The 22,731-nt window shown below is 45.6% G+C and overlaps 2 protein-coding genes across 9 annotated transcripts in view; one reads left to right on the forward strand and one right to left on the reverse strand.

Moving 5' to 3' along the window:
• Positions 1-22,731, reverse strand: part of rb1 (retinoblastoma 1) — a 456,612-nt gene that overhangs the window by 132,748 nt on the left and 301,133 nt on the right. The gene's annotated exons all lie outside the window — the stretch shown is intronic.
• Positions 9,726-12,403, forward strand: LOC139276290 (lysophosphatidic acid receptor 6-like). Its single transcript, XM_070894059.1, has 2 exons — positions 9,726-9,978; positions 10,062-12,403. Exon 2 carries the CDS (start codon positions 10,287-10,289, stop codon positions 11,322-11,324), a length of 1,038 nt encoding a protein of 345 aa, XP_070750160.1. The 5' UTR covers positions 9,726-9,978; positions 10,062-10,286; the 3' UTR covers positions 11,325-12,403.

The raw sequence follows: 22,731 nt of genomic DNA on the forward strand, positions 1-22,731 counted from the left end.
GCTTTGGCACTCTGGAGTTTTATTAAAGAGACTAAGGTCATGTCAGTTTGAGCTTACAGTATACAGTCTTGTGGAGTTATTCTGAACATAACAATTGGCGACGAGTAACAATCACGAACTTTCACGCGGTTATGGCTGCCGTTGGTATTCTTGAGAGATTTGTTGAGGGTGATGATTGGGAAGCCTTCGTTAAGCGTCTTGACCAGTACTTCGTGGCCAACGAGCTGGATGAGGATAGTAAAGCGGTCAATTGCAGGGCAATTCTGCTCACCGTTTGTGGGTCGACGATATATGGCCTCATCAAAAATCCGCTAGCACCGACGAAACCAACGGAAAAGACATATGCAGAGTTGTGCACACCTCAAGCCGAAGGAGAGCATCTTAATGGCCAGGTATCGCTTTTATACGCACCATCGCTCCAAGGGCCAGATGTGACGAATTATGTCGCCAACCTTAGACGCCTTGTGGGACCATGCGAATTTGCTGGATTTTTTGGTGAAGTATTACGGGACTTTTTTGTGCTTGGAATTGGCCATGAGGTCATTCTTCGCAAGCTGCTGGTTGCCAAATCCCCAGATCTGAGCAAGGCCATCACGATAGCCCAGGCTTTCATGTCCATGAATGATAACACGAGCAGATATCTTCTCAGCATCGAAACTCACCAGCAAGTACTGTGCATAAAATAACTCCTTCAGCAGACAGAACTGTACATGGCAGGGCCTACACGCCTGCAGGTGCAGGGCCTGGGATGACTCAAGAGTCCGCTGTGGGGCGTGAATGCGAATCCATTAGCACCGTGTTGGCGCTGCGGGGGTAATCATCGAGCCCATCAATGTCGATTCAAACACTACGTGTGCAAGGGCTGTGGAACAATGGGGCACCTCCAGCGAGTGTGCAAACATGCTGCGACTCACCACGTGGTAGAGTCGGCAGAAGATGACCGTTCCGGCGCGGACCACGCTGAATGAGTAAGAGAGGCAACTCAACCCGAGGCTGAAGAGGAAGTGTATGGGGTACACACCTTAACCACCAAAAGCCCTCCGATAATGTTGAAAGTCAAATTAAATGGCATTCTAGTTTCCATGGAATTGGACACGGGGGCGAGTCAGTAAATTATGAGCCAGAAAGCTTTTGAGAAACTGTGGGGCAACAAGGCACAAAGGCCAAAACTAAGCCCGATTTATACAAAGCTGCACACTTACACTAAAGCGCTCATACCAGTCACTGGCAGTGCAGCAGTGAAGTTATCGTACGATGGAGCTCAGCTTGATTTATCACTATGGATTGTACCAGGCGATGTCCCAATGCTGTTCGGCAGAAGCTGGCTAGGAAAGATCCGATGGAACTGGGACGACATCAAAGCACTGTCTTCGGTGGATGACTTCCGAGGGTATTTGAACCAGGCATCGGCAACTTTACAGGCGTCAAAGTGCAGATCCATCTAGTCCCTGATGCATGGCCCGTTCATCATATATGATGTGGGAAAGTCGAGATCAAACTGGACAGACGTCAACGAGAGGGAATCATATCGCCAGTCGATTTCAACGAGTGGGCCTGTCCAATTGTTCCAGTTTTGAAAAGCGATGGCACAGTCAGAATCTGTGGAGACTACAAGGTAACGATCAACTGAGTCTCGTTGCAGGACCAGTACCCACTACCCAAAGAGGATTACCTGTTTGCAACGTTAGCGGGGGGGGGGGGGGGAAAGAGTGGGGTGCTGTTGTTCACCAAGTTGGATCTAACCTCTGCTTACCTGACACAGGAGCTGGCTGATTCTTCGATAAGATTGACGTGCATCAACACAAACAAAGGACCGTTCATATACCACTGATGCCCTTTTGGGATTCGCTCGGCTGCTGCCATTTTCCAGAGGAACATGGAGGGTCTGCTGAAATCAGTTCCGCGCACCGAGGTGTTTCAAGACGACACCCTGATCACCAGTCGTGACACCAGCACAACCTGGAAGAGGTTCTAAAGCGACTGGACAGAGTGGGACTCAGGCGGAAATGCTCCAAGTGTGTTTTCCTAGCGCTAGAGGTCAAACTTTTGGGGAGAAAGATTGCGGCAGACGGCATCAGACCCATGGACTCCAAGACGGAGGCCATCAAGAATGCACCCAGTCCACAGAATGTGACGGAGCTGTGTTCGTTCCTGGGACTCAACTATTTTGGTAACTTTCTACCAGGGTTGAGCACTTTGCTGGAACATTTGCATTTATTGCTACGTAAGGGTGACGACTGGGTTTGGGGTAAATCTCAAGAGACAGCCTTTGAGGCGGCCAGAAATCTGCTATGCTCTAACAAGTTATTTGTATTGCATGATCCGTGTAAACGTTTAGTGCTAGCTTGTGATGCATCTTCGTACTGGGTCAGTTGTGTGTTATAGCAAACCAATGTGCCAGACAAACTGCAACCGGTTGCATATGTGTCCAGAAGTTTGAAAGAGCCTACAGTATGATTGAGAAAGAAGCATTAGCATGTGTATACGGGGTTAAGAAAATGCACCAATACCTATTTGGACTCCGGTTCGAGCTCAAAAACGACCACAAACCTCGCATTTCATTTAGAAAGCAAAGGTATTAACACCAATGCTTCGTCCCGCATCCAAAGATGGGTACTAACATTATCAGCGTATGACTATGTAATCCACCACAGACCAGGCACTGAGAACTGTGCTGATGCCCTCATGGGTACCATTGCCCACCCCCGGGGGTGGAAGTGGCGCAACCCGCAGACCTGCTTCTTGTAATGGAAGTTTTTGAGAGCGAGGGGTCACCCGTCAAGGCTCGCCAGATCAGGACCTGGACAAGCCAGAACCCTGTGCTATCACTAGTAAAAAAACTGCATCCTTAATGGGAGCTGGTTGGCTGTTCCCGGGGAAATGCAAGACGAAATTAAGCCATTTTAGCAACGTAAGGATGAAATATCCATCCAATCGGATTGTTTCCGATGGGGGAAATCGCATGGTTTTGCCAAAAAAAGGCAGTGAAACGTTTATACGCGTCCTACACAGTACCCGCCCAGGCATAGTAATGATGAAGGCTATCGCCAGGTCGCACGTCATTGACTCGGAATTGGAGTCATGCGTACGCTAATGTAACACTTGCTCACAGTTAAGCAATGCACTAACGGAGGCCCCACTGAGTCTGTGGTCATGGCCCTCCAAACCGTGGTCCAGGGTCCACGTAGATTTCGCTGGCCCCTTTCTAGAAAAGATGTTCCTAGTAGCAGTGGCCGCTTACTCTAAATGGATTGAATGTGTAATAATGTCATGTATGTCCACTGCCATCACTGAAATCCTCCGGGCCATGCCCGACGTTCTCGTTAGTGACAATGGACCATGTTTCACCAGCTCGGAATTCAACGAGGTCATGACCCGCAATGGCATCAAACATGTCTGGTCTGCCCCGTTTAAGCCCGCATCCAACGGTCAAGCGGAATGGGCAGTCCAAACTATCAAGCAGAGCTTGAAACGCATGACGGATGGTTCCCTGCAGACCTGGGTATCTTGGGTTCTGCTTAACTACCGGATGCGACCCCACTCACTTACCGGGGTTCTCCTGGCAGAATTGTTAATGAAGAGAGCACTCAAAACCAGGCTCTCCTTAGTCCATCCGGATCTCAATGATCATGTAGAAACCCGGCATCACCGGCATAACGTGTACCATGATCGCGCGGCTGTATGGCGTGACATTGAGGTTAATGACCCCGTGTTTGATCGTAATTATGGTCATGGTCCCAAAATGGGTTACTGCCACTGTCTTAGCCAACGAGGGAAATAGAGTGTTTGTTGTCAAACATTTGAATGGACAAACATGCAGAAAGCATTTGGATCAGACCAAACTGCGATTCACTGACAACCAAGAACAGTTTGAAGAGGACACTACCATCATTGATCCACCAACACACACCCAACCAGCAATCAACCTCGCTGTCAATCACAAGGATGAACCCACTATGCCCGACAGTCCGATCAGATCAGCCGCACTGCAGTGCAGCAATGATCCAACCAACTCACCCATGCCAGGACTTCAACTCAGGCGATCAACCCGGGAGCGAAGGGCCACGGATTGCCTCAACTTGTAAATAACTTGTATCTAAGACTTTTGGGGTGGGCAGGAAGAGTGATGTTATGTATGTAAACTTTATAATTGTGTAAGACTTGCCACCAGAGGGCGCACCTGTTGGAGACCCAAGGGTCACCTGCACACCTCGTGCAAGCGAGTATAAAAGGTCGTCTGCCATGCTGCTTTGGCACTCTGGAGTTTTATTAAAGAGACTAAAATCACATCAGTTTGAGCTTACAGTACTCAGTCTTGTGGAGTTATTCGAACATAACACCAGGCACCTGAAAGAGCAGTAGCCTTGCATGAGAATGTTGTTGGACAGATTTCTGGATAGCTATTTGTCAGCCAGCGCAGACACGATTGGCTGAAATGGCCTCCTTCCGTGTTGTAAATGTCTATGATTCTATGATTCAATTTCAAGCTCGAATGTCAACTGTATGGGAACTTTTAATAATTAATGATGCCTTTGTTAACTCCAGACATGACTATTCCAATGTTCTCTTAGTCATCTTCCCACCTACCATTCTCCGTAAACTTGAGCTCATCCAAAACTCTGCTCTCTGTATTCTAACTCGCATAAAGTCCCGTTCACCCATCACCCCTGTACTTGCTGACCTGCATCGGCTTCCGGTCCTGCAATGCCTTGATTTTATAATATAATGACCCAAGCCATTCGCTTCTATTTCCACTTAATTCTCCCACTTTTTCTTTTTTCTCTCTCCCTCCCTGACCATTCTCTCCTGTCGTCATACCGCCTTCCATCTCTCCTCTCTGATACTCTGTCATCCAAATCCCTACCCCAACCCTTCATTACTTTCCGACCTTCCTACTCTCCTGCCGCCGCCCCAGGCTTGACCCCTTCAGACAGGGCTGCAGCTTCCCTCTGTGCCTCTCTTGGCATCCTCTGAAGGGCCCACCGTGGCACTTGTTGCTGTCTCCTCACGAGTAGCAACCCTAACTACTCGGTCACCGACATTGATGCCCAGCTTGCCCACGAAAGGCTAATCTTGCCAATCTTCTCCAAGCGCTGACCCTGTGTATGTTGGCAGTGGATCAGCCATCACCAATCCTCTTTGAATCTCCTTGCAGAATATCCGTTTGCTTGTGAACAATGCCCTTGCCATCCATGAGCTTATTGTGGATGATTGTATCGATATCATGGCCTCTACAGAAACTTGGCTGAGGGATGATGACATCTTACCTTTAAACAAAGCCGCCCCGCCTGGCTATACCTTCCACCACTTGTCCCGTACAGACCGCCATGATGGCGGTGTGGCTATCATCACCAAATCATACCTTGGTCTGTCCCCCTACTCCTCCGGCACTTTCTCCTCTTTTGAACATCTCAGCTTATTCCACCCCTCACATCTCATTTAAATTTTTCGTTCTCTACCGCCCAACCAAGTATGATAAAAATAGTTATCACCGAGATATCTTCACTACTTTCCTCTCTCAGCCTCTGCACCAAGTGACTTCTCATCCTCGGTGATTTCAACCTCCATCCCAATTCACCATGCTCTCTCTCCTCTGAGTTCACTACCCGCCTGTCCTCCCTTAATCTCTCCCTCCATGTGAACTCTCCAACCCATATTCACGGCTACCCCATTGACGTTGCCATCTCTCCTCGCCTCGTTATTCCTACTGTGTCAATTGCAGATAAGGCCATCTCTGACCATTCCTTGTATTGCTCTCCATCCACATCCCCCTTCCCCCACCCAACCCTACTCCCTTCTGCATCCGCCCCTGGAAATAGTTCTCTCCAAACTCCCTTAAAACTGCACTTATCAACTCCAAACTGTCCAGCCTTTAGCCCTCCTTTCACCATGACATTTCTGTAGCCACCGATCTGCTCAACCACACCCTCACCACCACCTTTGATGCCCTAGTCCCTATTAAAACCATGACTGACTCTCACCCTGGCCGTTCCCCCTGGTACAGGCCTCATCTTCGCTCCCTCAAGTCCAAGGGGCGCAGACTTGAACGGATGTGGCGGACAACTGGTTTAGGCATTCACCGCCAGATCTGGCTGGACCACAATAAAGCATTATCGGGTCGTACTCATGTTTGCCAAAACTGCTGACTATTCCAGGGTCATTCTGGAATAGAAAGAGACCCCCGGCGACTATTCTCTACTGCTAACCGTCTCCTTAAACCCCTCTCCCCTGACTCCACCACACTCACCTCCAACAACAGTGCGAGGAGCTCATGGACTTCTTTGCCTCAAAGATTGAGACCATCCGATCAGCTGCCTCTGCGAGTTCCCTTCCTTCCCCTCGCCCACCGGGCCAAACATCCTGAGGCTCCCCCTGCCCTAGCCTTAAACTCACATCTTTCTCCAATTTCTCTCTGATATCCCCTCTTGATCTCTCCACACTCATCTTGTCCAGGAAACCCACTTCCTGCTCCCTTGACCTTATTCCCACTAAACTGCTGACCACCCAACTTGCTTTTCTTGCTCCCATGTTAACTATCATTATGAACGGTTCTCTCTCCTCAGGTACTATCTGCCTCTACTTCAAATCTGCCGTCATTACCCCTCTCCTCAAAAAAACCCTTGACCCCACTGTGCTTGCAAGCAACCACCATTTCCAACCTCCCTTTCCTCTCCAAAGTCCTTGAATGTGTTGTCGCCTCCAAAATCCGTGCCCATCTTTCCCTGAATTCAATGTTTGAATCTTTTCAATCTGGTTTCCGCCCTGCCACAGTACCGAAACAGCTCTCGTCAAAGTCACAAATGACATCCTTTGTAACTATGAAAAATGTAAACAATCCCTCCTCGTCCTACTCGACCTGTCTGCAGCCTTTGACACAGATGACCACTCCATCCTTCTCCAATGCCTCTCCACCATCGTCCAGCTGGATGGGACTGCAGTCGCCTGGTTCCATTCTTATCTATCTAATTGTAGCCAGAAAATCTCCTGCAATGGCTTCTCTTTCTACTCCCACATCATTACCTCCGGTGACCCGCAGAGGATCTATCCTTGGCCCCCTCCTATTTCTCATTTATATGCTGACCCTTGACGATATCATCTGAAAACACGGTGTCGGTTTCCACATGTATGCTGACGACACCTAGCTCTACCTCACCACCATTGCTGTCGACCCCTCTACAGTCTCTAACTTGTCAGACTGCTTGTCTGACATCCAGTACTGGATGTGCAGAAATATTCTCCAATTAAATATAAGGATGACCGAAGCCATTGTCTTTGGTCCCCGCCACAAAATGCATTCCCTAGCATTGACTCCATCCCTCTCCCTAGCATTTGTCTGAGGCTGAACCAGACTGTTCACAACCTAGGGGTCATATTTGACCCGGAAATGAGTTTCTGGCAACATATCCGTGGCATAACTAAAACCGCCTATTTCCACCTCTGTAACATTGCCCATCTCCGCCCCTGCCACAGCTCATCTGCTGCTGAAACCCCCATCCATGCCTTTGTTACCGCAATCTGGATTCCGCCCCTGCCACAGTACCAAAACGTCTCTCAAAGTCACAAATGATATCCTATGTGACTGTGCTAAACTATACCTCCTCATCCTTCTTGGCCCCCTCCTATTCTCATCTAAACGCTGCCCTTGGCAACATCATCTGAAAACACAACGTCTGGTTCCACACGTATGCTGATCGACACCCAGTTCTACCTCACCACCACCTCTCTCAACCGCTCCACTTATCTGATTTGTCACGCTACTTATCTGACATTCAGTACTGGATGAGCAGAAATTTCATCCAACTAAATATTGGGAATATAGAAGCCGTTGTTTTCGGTCGCCGCCCCAAATGCCACTCCCTAGCCACCGCTTCCAACCCTCTCCCTGGCAACTGTATGAGGCTGAACCAGACTGCTTGCAACCTTGCCGTACTATTTGACCTCAAGATGAGCTTCCAAACACCCTCCCTCTAATTTATTTTGGTGCACGGTCCCTTTTTAAATTTGCTGCAGCAGCCGCACAAGCACGGTATATTTTCCAGCAGTAGCAGCATGACCTTCCAATTGGTGCGCAGCCGTGCACCTTAGGGGAAACATTGCCGACTACATATCCACTCCACATCACCAAAACCGCCTAACATTGCCAGTCTCCGCCCCTGCCTCAGCTCATCTGCTGCTGAAACCCTCATCCATGCCTTTGTTACCTCTAGACGCGACGATTCCAATGCTCTCCTGGGCGGCCTCCCATGTTCCACTCTCGATAAACTTGAGCTCATCCAATACTCTGCCAAGTCCCGTTCATGCATCACCTCCGTGCTTGCTGACCTATATTAGTTCCCGGTCTGGCAACACCGCAATTTTAAAATTCTCATCCTTGTTTTCAAATCCCTCCATGGCCTCGCCCCTCTCTATCCCTGTAACCTCCTCCAGCCCTAAAACCCTCAGATCTCTGCACTCCTCCAATTCTGGTATCTTGCACAACCCCAATTTTCATTACTCCACCATTGGCGGTCGTTCTTTAGCTGCCGAGGCCCCAAGACCTGGAATTCCCTCCCTAAACCTCTCCACCTCTTGCTGCTCCTTTTAAGACGCTCCTTAAAACCTACCTCTCACCTGTTCTATACCTCCTTATGTGGCTCGGTGTCATAAGTGCTGTGAAGCACCTTGGGACGTTTTACTACATTACAGACTCTATAAATGCAAGCTGGTGTTGATTCAGTCTTAACTATGTAATTCTAGTTATCTCAGAAACCATATTTTTAGTACTATGCACTAAGCTTATTGTCCAAGTATTATAGTGGTGAAAGATATTTGAAAGATTTCATTGGTTCCCCTTCTTCTTTGTAGTTGCTTTATTGTTAGCTGCTTGCTGATTCTTGATCGATAGTTTTCAAGTAAGATAGGATTCATGATTGCTTGCTGATTGTTCATCGATAGGTTTCCAACCAGTTTAGCTATTTTATACTGATTTCTGAGTAAGAAATTTGAAGAATCAGGTGCAAACATGGCATGTGATGGGTTTGAGATCTGACTTACTGCATTTGATAATATATTAAGCCTCACAAAAGACAAATATCTATCTATGTTGAAACAATGAGGGGAAAAGGAAAAACAAATTATGCAGAATTACTTTATGTATTTCTTAGTAACACATGAAACAGGATAAGGCTATTTAGGGTTTCCAGCCTAATCTGATGTAAACGCTTTTATGCATATTGTGGCTTAAAGTCCAAAACATTATCAAAATTTAATCTAATTATAAATTGTGAACGTATGAGTAAGAGGGTGGGAGAGTAAGAGTGTGCATGTATGCCTTTCAAGAATGGTTACAAAGACTTTAAATTAAAAAGGGGAGGAAAGTAGCTCTACATTCAGAATGTATTATTACATTAAAGCTGTTGTATGAATGCAAGTTGTTCATATGCAGTTAATTATCATCTCAAATCTAACTTCTTAGCAGAAAAGATTATTCAGCACTTAGATAGTTAACAGATCAGGAATCCTGTGCTGTTAAGTATTTACTAGCCCTGAATGTACTTGGTATGCACTCTGCCAAACACAGCAAACAAAATGGGTTGAGCTCGTTCTTCTTTGTCCGATTCCGTCCATCTTCCTGTGACATCATCCTATTTGCATGCTTAATGCTTTTTGTTCAACCAATGACATGTGCATCTGGGAGGAAAGTCAGCCAAGAACGATTTTCACAAGGTTGGGACATATTATCCGAATTCAGTTATTTCGTGCGGGCACTGTGGGGAGTTGAAAAGCCTGTTCGGCAACCAGCAGAGAGGTGGGTTTGCTTCAAGTTAATTGCTAAGGACCTTTGTGGCAGAAGTCTGAAGAAAGTGGAATATGATTTTCACCAGCTTTAGTTTAATATTTTTACAAGATACTGAACAACGAAGCTAACTACCTAGTGAGCAACTTGGACGGCCACGATTTATCGTTGTCTGAGTCTCAAGAACGGAATTCCTAACCCGGGTCAGTACAGCAATGCTCTTATACAAACAGATTTAACACCCGGGCTGTCCATTTTGTGTTTAAACATGTTTACTCGTCAGCAGAAATGGGTAACCGGCTTTAGTGGCGCTCAAACGAAACCAATGCTGAATGGATAACCTGGTGTCTACACCCTGCAATAAACGAATGCTCGCGTTAAAGATCAGCAAAAGAAGCCATTTCACAGCACCTTTTGCAAGGATGTATTCGCCGACGTAACTCGACCGTAAACCTAACCCAGGGGCAACATCTTCAGTGAGCCGAAAGGAAGCAAATCTTTACCAGGAGTAATGCCCACCATGGCAGCCTCGAACAGCACGATTTGCCACCCTAACGACACCTTTAAGTACATACTATACAGCAGCGTGTATAGCATGGTATTCTTCATCGGCCTCGTGTCAAACTGTGTCGCCCTGTACGTTTTGAGGTGTTCCATGAAACTACGGAATGAAACAATAACGTACATGACCAACCTGGCCGTGTCAGACCTGCTGTTTGTGCTCACACTGCCCTTTCGCATTTTCTACTATGTGACCAGGGACTGGCCCTTTGGGGATTTGCTATGCAAGGTTTCGGGCACGCTGTTTCTCTCCAACATGTACGGCAGTATTCTCTTCCTGACCTGCATCAGTGCCGATCGGTTCCTTGCTATCGTTCATCCTTTCAGGTCAAGGGCGGTGAGGACGAAAAGAAATGCTATCATTGTGTGTGTTGCCGTGTGGTTGACGGTGCTCACCGGAAGTGTGCCGGCAACCTTCTTGCGAACCACCAACGGCACAGCCAATCAGACTAAAACCTGCTTTGAAAACTTCTCCAACGACATCTGGAAGAACTTCCTGTCAAAGATTGTCATATTCATTGAGATAGTTGGCTTCTTTATCCCTCTGCTGCTGAACGTCATCTGCTTTTCAATGGTGCTGAAGACTTTAAGGCAGCCCATTACTCTGTCCCGCAGCAAGTTCAACAGGACCAAAGTCCTCCGCATGATTGTTGTCCATTTCCTCATTTTTATCTGCTGCTTTGTGCCGTACAATATAACCCTGGTGATGTATTCGCTGGTGAGGACGGGGGCAGTGAGGAACTGCTCTGTGGTAGCTGTCGTTAAAACAATGTACCCCATCACCTTGTGCATTGCCGTCTCCAACTGCTGCTTTGACCCCATTGTTTATTACTTCACTTCGGAAACCTTTCAGAATTCTATCAAGAGGAAGTCCAAAGCACTGAGGCTCGACTCGGAGTTCTCAGAAACCTTCCACACTGCAAGCTTCCTCACCAGTAACCTGCGGACACTAAAGTCCAAAATGCTCAATTCAGAGTCGTCCGTTTAAAATCTCTGCGGTTGTTTTTGTTACTGAATGTACTTTGAGACTAATTACATATTTCGAGACCTCAAACGTGTTTTTTTTATTATGCAAGCGCAGGATAAAGTTTCTGTGCGAGTATATAACCTGGTGTACTTGAAATCTGGAGCATTAATTATCAATGGGGTGTGGTTAATAGTCGAGAAACAGAATTAGAGAACCGAGAATAGGATTGAAAACTAATGTCCTCTGCAGCTAAACCAGGAAAAACAGAGGAAGCAGGGGTGAGAGAGGAAAAGGAACAGTTCCTGTTTCAGTTTCCCCATTTAATGCAGTGAAGAGGTGATTGATATAAAATAACCAATGTTCATTATTAATGTAACTGGTTTGTCAGGTACGAGAGGCACATACTTTAGATCCAAGGCATTATTTTACTGTGGGAGACTTACTAAATTTCTCGAGAAATGGAAATGTACAAATAATTAGTTAGAAAGGACATCTATATTTTTTAAACATTTGTATTGACATAAAATAAATCTAACATTCCAACATCTCATTTGTTGCATATCTGTGAACGTGTATGATGAATTAATGCAGTGCAGACTTTTTGGCCATAGCCAGGTAACTAGCAATGGTCATCTTAATGTTGGGGTATTGTCAAAGTATGAGCAATACAGGTTTAAATAATAGATAAGAGATCATCGTAGTAGCCTCTTCTCTTAAGCAGTCCCTCGTCATCAAGGATGATTTGCTTCCACACTAAAAATGAGTTCTCATGTGGCTGATGAGTCCTATGAGGGACCTACAGTCTCTGTCACAAATGGGGTGGTTGAAGGAACGGATGCTTGGGTTACCGTGCGCTCCTTCCGCTGTTTAGAGTTGGCTTCAGCTTGCTCTCGGTGTAGAGACTCTAGGTGTTCGGTGCCTTCCCAGATGCTTTTCCTCCACTTTGTGCGGTATAGGGCCAGGGATTCCCAGGTGTCGGTGGGGATGTTGCACTTTTTCAAGGAGGCTTTGAGGGGGTCATTTAAGCATTTCCTCTGCCCACCTGGGGCTCGCTTGCCATGTCTGAGCTCCGAGTAGAGTGCTTGTTTTGGGAATCTCGTATCGGGCATGCGAACGACGTGACCCACCCAGTAGAGTTGATAGAGGGTGGTCAATGCTTCGAAGCTGGGAATGTTGGCCTGAGCGAGAACGCTGTTGATGCGCCTATCGTGCCAATGGATTTGCAGGATCTTGCAAAGACAGCATTGGTGGTACTTCTCCAGTGCTTTAAGGTGCCTGCTGTGTATAGTCCATATCTCTGAGGCATACAAGAGGGCCATTATCACTATGCTCTGTAGACCATGAGCTTGGTGCCAGGTTTGAGATCCTTGTCTTCAAACACTCTCTCCCTCAGGCGAGCGAAGGCTGCGCTGGCACACTGGAGGCAGTGTTGGACTTCGTCATTGACGTCTGTCCTGTTGACAGTAGGCTCCCAAGGTATAGAAAATGGTCCACCATATCCAAGGCCTCATCATGGATTTTGATAACCAGGGGGGTGGGGTGGAGGTTGGTAGAGGACCTTTGTCTTACGGATGTTTAGTGTAAGGTCCATGCTCTCGTACGCTTCGGTGAAGGTATTGACTACGCCATGATCTTCACCGCATGGTGAATCTGTGGATCCAAGAGAAATGCAGGGAACAGCACTAACCCCTGTACATGGCCTCCTTTGACCTAACAAAGGCCTTTGACACTCAACAATGAGGGATTATAGAGCGTACTCCTCAAATTTGGCTTCCCCAAAAGTTTGTCACCATCCTTCACCTGCTTCACGACAACATGCAAGCCGTGATCCTGTCAAACTGATCCACCACAGACCCAATTCACGTTCGGACCGGGGTCAAGCAAAGCTGCGTCATTTCACCAACACTCTTCTCGATCTTCCTTGCTGCAATGCTCCATCTCACCCTCAGCTCCCCGCTGGAGTGGAGCTAATCTACAGAACAAACGGGAAACTGTTCAACCTCGGCCGCCTCCAGGCCAGATCCAAGGTCGTCCCATCCTCGGTCATTGAATTGCAGTATGCAGACGACGCCTGCGTCTACACACACTCGGAAGCCGAACTCCAAGCCATCGTCAACACCTTCACTGAAGTGTATTGAAGTACCATTCTGAAAATTACTCTTTATAATGCCTCATGGCTAAAAGAAAGCAGTTTACATTACAAACAATCGGGGCTAGAATGCTTGGAGCTTGCTTGCCTTTCAGATGTATTATCTGTCTGTGATGAGTACAGTACAATTGAGAGAAAAGTTTCTTTTATTTTCTCAAACACCTCTGTTCTGACATTAAGAACAAGGTAACTAGTTAGAGAAGCTTCTACACAGATCAAATGTAAATATCTCCTTCAAGTTTCCATTTAGAGAAATGTATAAAAAAGTAATGGCAAATTTCCTGTTAATTTATACCTGAACTTTTCTCAAAGGTATGGAGTTTCTAAAGTCAACGTAAACAGCTGACGCGCTCTTCTCCAGATAGGTAGATAACAGCCTAAGAGTAAATCAGTCACAGCACTCTCTCCTACTCCCAGTGACAAAAACAGCAACATATTATTCATGCTTACTTTCAGACAGACAATTAAACTTATTTTGCAAAGTTGAGCTATTCATGCAGATATTAGCACAAAACTAAAATAGAGATAAACACTCAGTAAGAGCGTTACGAGTCAGACAGGATTTGCTGCAGAGGAAACAATGTTTTTACTCATCATGATCTGTAGATCAAAACCTTGTTTAGTGCAAGAAGTAAGATTACTCGGATGAAAGAACTATTTCAGAGAAAATAAAAGACGTTTTGCATAACTTAATTTATACTTAATTCAAGCATTGAAAGCATTTAATCCAATTGTATATTTAGATACAACTGCCATGTTACTTGTGAGAATCCACTTTTAAAACAAATTTGGTCGAAAACTAATGCATCCACTTACTATTTGACCAAAAGTGGATAGCCTGAACTTGTATACACACATTCCCATACTTGACAATTGCCGCAATTCCACACTTTCAAGTCCTGATTTGCTTGATTTTAAAAGTTTAAGAAAACCTTCGATATCTTCCAACATATGATCATCTTGCATTTATATAGCACCTTTAACAAAGAAGTATGTGACCAAGGCGCGTCACAGACAAAACTGACACCGAGCCAAAGGAGATATGAGATTGGGTGGCTAAAGGCGTGGTCAAAAATGTAGGTTTTAAAGGAGAAAGGGGTTTAAGGAGGGAATTCCAGAGTTAAGGGCTTGGATGGCTGTTGGTACGGCTGCCAACGATCATATGAAGGAAGTGGGGAATGCACAAGAGGCCTGAATTGGAGGAATGTAGAGTTCTTGGGAGGTTGTAGGGCTGGAGATAGGGAAGGGTAAGGCCATGGAGGGACTTGAACAGAGAAGGCATTGGGAGACCGTGAACCGACGTAGGTTAGCAAGGACAGGGGTGATGAGCCACACTTGGAGCAGGTTAGGATACAGACAGCAGAGTTTTGGATGAGCTGAAGTGTATGGAGGATAGGATGCCAGCCAGAAGAGCATTGGAATAGTCAAGGCTTGAGATAATAAAGGCATGAATGAGGGTTTCGGCAGCAGTTGGGCTGAGACAGGGGCGAAGTCGAGTGATGTTACGGAGGTGGAAGGTGGTGGTCTTTCTGATGATGGGGATATTGGGTTGGTAGCTCGGGTCAGTAGCTCAGCGCGGAGTCAAGTGAAGTGAGAGAATAGGTAAAGCTAGATCCACCGTCCTACAGAATACTCTCAGCATGTAGAATAGGAGTCATACTACTGGACACAACACACAAGAACGAGTTTAGAAACACAGAAACATAGAAAATAGGTGCAGGAGTAGGCCATTCAGCCCTTCTCGCCTGCACCGCCATTCAATGAGTTCATGGCTGAACATGCAACTTCAGTACCCCCTTCCTGCTTTCTCACCATACCCCTTGATCCCCCGAGTAGTAAGGACTTCATCTAACTCCCTTTTGAATATATTTAATGAATTGGCCTCAACTATTTTCTGTGGTAGAGAATTCCACAGGTTCACCACTCTCTGGGTGAAGAAGTTTCTCCTCATCTCGGTCCTAAATGGCTTACCCCTTATCCTTAGACTGTGACCCCTGGTTCTGGACTTCCCCAACATTGGGAACATTCTTCCTGCATCTAACCTGTCTAAACCCATCAGAATTTTAAACGTTTTTATGAGGTCCCCTCTCATTCTTCTGAACTCCAGTGAATACAAGCCCAGTTGATCCAGTCTTTCTTGATAAGTCAGTCCCACCATCCCGGGAATCAGTCTGGTGAATCTTCGTTGCACTCCCTCAATAGCAAGAATGTCCTTCCTCAAGTTAGGAGACCAAAACTGTACACAATACTCCAGGTGTGGCCTCACCAAGGCCCTGTACAACTGTAGCAACACCTCCCTGCCCCTGTACTCAAATCCCCTCGCTATGAAGGCCAACATGCCATTTGCTTTCTTAACCGCCTGCTGTACCTGCATGCCAACCTTCAATGACTGATGTACCATGACACCCAGGTCTTGTTGCACCTCCCCTTTTCCTAATCTGTCACCATTCAGATAATAGTCTGTCTCTCTGTTTTTACCACCAAAGTGGATAACCTCACATTTATCCACATTATACTTCATCTGCCATGCATTTGCCCACTCACCTAACCTATCCAAGTCACTCTGCAGCCTCACAGCATCCTCCTCGCAGCTCACACTGCCACCCAACTTAGTGACATCCACAAATTTGGAGATACTACATTTAATCCCCTCGTCTAAATCATTAGCTTGGTGCTGATCCCCCACAGAGTCCGCACGCAACCTTAATCATAGAGTGGCATTGTGGTAAGAGCCACACTTTCACTTTCCTAAAGTCCTTTGAAAATTTGCTCTTCCAGTGGCAATGCGAGGGCTGTAGTCTGAGATGAGCACATTCATGACCAGCAGCACCGATACATTAATTCTATAAAATATAGGAACAGGAATAGGCCATTCAGCCCCCCCAAGCCTATTCCACTATTTAATTAGATATTGGCTGATCTGTACCTCAACTCCATCTACCCACCCTGGTTCTGTAACCTTTGATACCCTTTGCCTATCAAAATCTATCAATCTCAATTTTTAAATTTTCAATTGACCTGGGGGGGGGGGGGGGGGGGGAAGGGGAGGAAAGAGAGATTTCCAGATCTCCACTACCCATTGTGTGAAAAAGTGCTTTCTGACATCTTGCCTGAAGAGCCGAGCTCTAATTTTAAGGTTATGCACCCTCTCTCTCCCCCCCCCCCCCACCCACCCAACCCCACCTCCTCGCCCCAGCCTGGCTCTGGACTCTCCCACCAGAGGAAATAGTTTCTATCTACCCGATCAAATCCTTTTATGATAAACTCTTCAATGCGATCACCCCTTGAACTTCTATATTAAAAGGGGATACAAGCCTAGTCAGTGCAACCTGTCATACTAATTTAACCCTTTTAGTCCCTGTATCATTCTGGTGAATCTGCGCTGCACCCCCTCTAAGGTCAACATATCCTTCCTGAGGTGCGGTGCTCAGAACTGAATGCAGTTCTCCAGATGGAGTCTAACCAGAGCTCAGAGCTGTAACAACTCCCACCCCTTTGTATTCCAGCCCTGAGATATAAAGGCCAACATTCCATTAGCCTTTTAAATTATTTTTTTGTACCCCTGTCCACTAGCTTTCTGTTCATCCACAGTTCCTAGCTTATCATTTAGAAAATTCTCAGATCAATCTTTTTAAAGTCGAAAGTGAATGACTTTCCCACACTGAATGCCATCAGCCACAGTTTTACCCATTCACAATCTATCAATGCCCTTTTGAAACTTTCTGCTCCCATCTACATGATTTACTGCACCACCAAGCTTAGTATCATCAATAAATTAGATATATGGCTCTCTATTCTTTTGTCCAAGTCATTTATAAATTGAGTGAAAAGCTATAGCCCCAGTACAGATAACTGGGGGACATGCGTTGCAGCACTGGAGCTGCAGGTGGATTTACTCTGGAGATCCGCAATGCTGAGGATATCGTAAATAGCACGTTTAGTGAGTTGGCCACACCGCAGGTAAAGGGTACACAGCCAGATAGGGGATGGGTGATCAACAGGAACAGCAGTGGAAGGAAGGTAGGGCAGGGGTCCCCTGTGGTCATTTCCCTGCAAAACAGATACACCGCTTTGGATATTGTTGAGGGAGATGACTCATCAGGGGAGAGCAGCAGCAGCCAAGTTCATGGCACCGTGGGTGGCTCTGCTGCACAGGAGGGCAGGAAAAAGAGAGATAGAGCTATAGTGGTAGGGGATTCTATTGTAAGGGGAAGAGATAGATGTTTCTGCGGCCGCAATCGAGACTCCAGGATGGTATGTTGCCTCCCTGGTGCAAGGGTCAAGGATATCTCGGAGCGGTTGCAGGACATTTTGAAAGGGGAGGGTAAACAACCAGTTGTCGTGGTGCATATAGGTACCAACGATATTGGTAAAAAAATGGGATGAGGTCCTACAAGACGACTTTAGGGAACTAGGAGCTAAATTTAAAAAGTAGGACCTCAAAAGGTAATAATCTCAATATTGCTACCATTGCTAGTCAGAGTAGGAATCGCAGGATAGCTCAGATGAATACATGGCTTGAGGAGTGGTGCAGAAGGGAGGGATTCAAATTCCTGGGATATTGGAACCAGTTCTGGGGGAGGTGGGACCGGTACAAACCGGACGGTCTGCACCTAGGCAGGACTGGAACTAATGTCCGAGGGGGAGTGTTTGCTAGTGCTGTTGGGGAGGGGTTAAACTAATAGGTCAGGGGGATGGGAGACAGAGGGAAGTAGAATGGGATCAGAAGCAAAAGATAGAAAGAAGAAAAGTAAAAGTGGAGGACAGAGAAATCCAAGGCAAAAAGCAAAAAGGGCCACATTACAGCAAAATTCTAAAAGGGACAAAGTGTGTTAAAAAGACAAGCCTGAAGACTCTGTGCCTCAATGCGAGAAGTATTCGTAATAAGGTGGACGAATTAACTGCGCAGACAGCTGTTAACGGATATGATGTAATTAGCATCACGGAGACATGGCTCCAGGGTGATCAAGGCTGGGAACTCAACATCCAGGGGTATTCAACATTCAGGAAGGATAGACAGAAAGGAAAAGGAGGTGGGGTGGCATTGCTGGTCAAAGAGGAAATTAACACAATAGTAAGAAAGGACATTGGCTTGGATGATGTGGAATCTGTATGGGTGGAGTTACGGAATGCCAAAGGGCAGAAAACACACCACCAAACAGTAGTAGTGAGGTAGGGGGCAGCATCAAACAAGAAATTAGGGATGTGTGCAATAAAGGTACAGCAGTTATCATAGGCGACTTTAATCTACATATCGATTGGGCTAACCAAACTGCTAGCAATGTGGTGGAGGAGGATTTCCTGGAGTGTATTAGGGATGGTTTTCTAGACCAATATTTCGAGGAACCAACTAGAGGGTTGGCCATCCTAGACTGGGTGATGTGCAATGAGAAAGGACTAATTAGCAATCTTGTTGTGTGAGGCCCCTTGGGAAAGAGTGACCATAATATGGTAGAATTCTTTATTAAGGTGGAGAGTGACACAGTTAATTCAGAGACAAGGGTCCTGAACTTAAGGAAAGGTAACTTCGATGGTATGAGACGTGAATTGGCGAGAATAGACTGCCGAATAATACTTAAAAGGGTTGACGGTGGATAGGCAATAGCAAACATTTAAAGATCACATGGATGAACTTCAACAATTGTACATCCTTGTCTGGAGTAAAAATAAAATGGGGAAGGTGGCTCAACCGTGGCTAACAAGGGAAATTAAGGATAGTGTTAAATCCAAGGAAGAGGCATAGAAAAAGCAGCAAATCTGAGGACTGGAAGAATTTCATAATTCAGCAGAGGAGGACAAAGAGTTTAATTAGGAGGGGGAAAATAGAGTATGAGAGGAAGCTTACTGGGAACATAAAAAATGACTGCAAAAGCTTCTATAGATATGTGAAGAGAAAAAGATTAGTGAAGACAAACTTAGATCCCTTGCGTCAGATTCAGGTGAATTTATAATGGGGAACAAAGAAATGACGGATCAGTTGAACAAATACTTTGGTTCTGTCTTCACGAAGGAAGACACAAATAACCTTCCGGAAATACTAGGGTACCGAGGGTCTAGCGAGAAGGAGGAACTGAAGGAAATCCTTATTCGGCGGGAAATTGTGTTAGGGAAATTGATGGGATTGAAGTACGATAAATCCCCGCGGCCTGATAGTCTGCATCCCAGAGTACTTAAGCAAGTGGCCCTAGAAATAGTGGATGCATTGGTGATCATTTTCCAACAGTCTATTGACTCTGGATCAGTTCCTATGGACTGGAGGGTAGCTAATGTAACAGGACTTTTTAAGAAAGGAGGGAGAGAGAAAACGGGGAATTATAGACCGGTTAGCCTGATATCAGTAGTGGGGAAAATGTTGGAATCAATTACTAAGGATGAAATAGCAACGCATTTGGAAAGCAGTGACAGGATTGGTCCAAGTCAGCATGGATTTATGAAAGGGAAATCATGCTTGACAAATCTTCTAGAATTTTTTGAGGATGTAACTGGTAGAGTGGACAAGGGAGAACCAGTGGATGTGGTGTATTTGGACTTTCAAAAAGCTTTTGACAAGGTCCCACACAAGAGATTGGTGTGCAAAATTAAAGCACATAGTACTGGGGGTAATGTACTGACGTGGATAAAGAACTGCTTGGCAGACAGGAAGCAGAGTCGGGATAAACGGGTCCTTTTCAGAATGGCAGGCAGTGACTAGTGGGGTGCCGCAGGGATCAGTGCTGGGACTCCAGCTATTTACGATATACATTAATGATTTAGATGAAGGAATTTAGTGTAACATCTCCAAGTTTGCATTAAGCTGGGTGGCGGTGTGAGCTGTGAGGAGGAGGCTAAGAGGCTGCAGGGTGACTTGGACAGGTTAGGTGCAAGTATAATGTGGATAAATGAGTGGTTATCCACTTTGGTAGCAAAAACACGAAGGCAGGATATTATCGATGACACCACTAGTCACATCCTGCCAATTTGAGCACATACCCATTATCCCTACTCTGTTTTCTACCTCTGAACCAATCCCCTAGTTTGCCTCCAAAACCATGCTCTCTCATTTTTGTTAACAGTCACTTATGTTGGACCTTGTCAAATGCCTTCTGGAAGTTCATATAAGTAATATCCATAGCCACTCCATTATCTATCATGTTTGTTACCTCCTCAAAATATTCAACTAGGTTCAGTACCTCTTCAAAAAATTAGACATGACTTACCCTTTACACATCCTTGCTGGCTCTCTCTGATCAGCTCATATTTGGCCAAGTGCTCAGTCACTCTGTCCCCAATAATAGATTCTAGTAACTTCCCCACAACTAGCATTAGACTAATATTTAGTAAGTCTACTATTTCCTGATTTTCAATTACAATATCACTTGTGTCTGTCATTAAGGAGCCACATTACTTTTAGGCACCCTCCTTCTGTTAACATATCTGTAAAAAAACCTGTGTTGTCCTTGACATCCCGCGCAAGTTTTTTCTTGTATTCCTTTTTGCAGCTGTTATAATTTCCTTGGTTTTCCTTTGCTGTTCTTTATATCTCTCCTAGTCCGCAGGATTTCTACTGTTGTTTGCCTTTGAATAAGTTTTATACAATCTTTCACATCCCTTGTTGACCAAGAATTTTTAATTACAGAGCCCTTGCTCTTTAGGGATATCTATCGAACAGGGCCTTAGCTGCGAGATGGACTTGATAGATATTTCAAGGGAAATACATGAATAAGCTTGCATTTATTTATATACTACATTATCACAGCCTCAGGACATCCTACAGTACTTCACAATCAACGCAATACATTTGGAGTACAGTCACTATTAAATAGGGAAACACATAGCAATGTCCAACAAACAACAAATGAGATGAATAACTACTTAATCTGCTTTTGTGATGTAGGTTGAGGGAACAAATGTTAGCCAAGACACCAAAATTCTTGCTCTAAGTGCAATGGGGTCTTTCACGACCACCTGAATAGACAGACAGGGCTGCAATTTAACATATCAATTGGAAAAAAACGGCACCTATGACAATGCAGCACTCCCTCAGTACTGCACTGAAACACCAGCCTAAATTAGGTGCTCAGGTCCTGAAATGGGGTTTCAATCCATAACCTGCAACCGTCGGACTCTGATCGGGAGCGCTAGCAATTGAGCCAAGCTGATATTTCTTATTCACTATTGTGATATGTGTAGATGCACCAAAAACATTTAGGTCTTCAAGGTCGTAGTGTAGAGCTCATGAACTTTTATGCAGGTCAAATAGAGACAGAAAATCATGTTACAATTTCCTTAAAATTGGCATGTTCCGAGATGCCAGTACCCAGTACTATATTTTAACTCAATCACAAGTGCTACTTCAAAACAAATGTTCATTTACAATTGTTCCAGTGTTGCAGAATCCAACTTGCCAGGTAAATGGGGCAGATTTGGCAAACAAAGACTGGGTTACAAACCTGAAGTAGTTCTTCAATAGAAATAGGCACATCACCAGATATGGCTCAGGCCATTTAGTACCTGTCGTGGAAGAGCGAATGTGAAGCAGCTTTAGACCATGCAGTCCCAGGTGTGACAGACATCAGTCCAGCATAAATCATGGAGCAACCTGATCGGGGCCCAGGAGAGACGGGGGCCCAGGGGCAGCATGGGCCAGCCCACACTGCGATGTGTGCACGCACTAGGTCCGTGTAGCAGAGCTGGTCTCCAGTCGTTTTGGTTAATCCTTGACACTGGACCAAGACCTAGCTCTGTCAAGCCCGTGTGGTGGCTGGTGTGCAACAGCCACCACGTTAACAAAATCCACGCACAGGCATCTTCCACCCTTCAACATGTAGTTCGGGACCTGGAATATTAGGTCCTTCATTAAAACACCTGTGAACTCATCTTTTTTTGGCGTGGAAGCAAATCATCCTCGATACAAGGGACTGCCTATGATGATGATGAATGATGATAAATCCTAGCATTCTGGCACCAGTGAGGACAACATGTGCTCACAATGCAGTACTGATAGAGCATTTAGAATTTATGTTGGCATTATACTGCACAATTCATCTGGGCAATAAAGTAGGGAATTTGTTAGCTCGATGACTGCAGTAAGTAGAGGCAGCAGCAATCTCAACTATTAGGAACAGTTTGAGGACATTCTAGACAGAGAATTAAGATCAATAAAAAAAAATCTCTTTAGAACATTAGATTTTCAATCCATAGAATAAAATCGCAGCGCTCGAGGCCATTCGGCCCATGGTGCCTGTGCCAGCTCTTTGAAAGAGCTATTCTAATTAATATCACTCCCCTCCTGCACTCTTA

Source organism: Pristiophorus japonicus, chromosome 11 (genome assembly GCF_044704955.1).
Source record: "Pristiophorus japonicus isolate sPriJap1 chromosome 11, sPriJap1.hap1, whole genome shotgun sequence".
NCBI classification, from domain to species: domain Eukaryota; kingdom Metazoa; phylum Chordata; class Chondrichthyes; family Pristiophoridae; genus Pristiophorus; species Pristiophorus japonicus.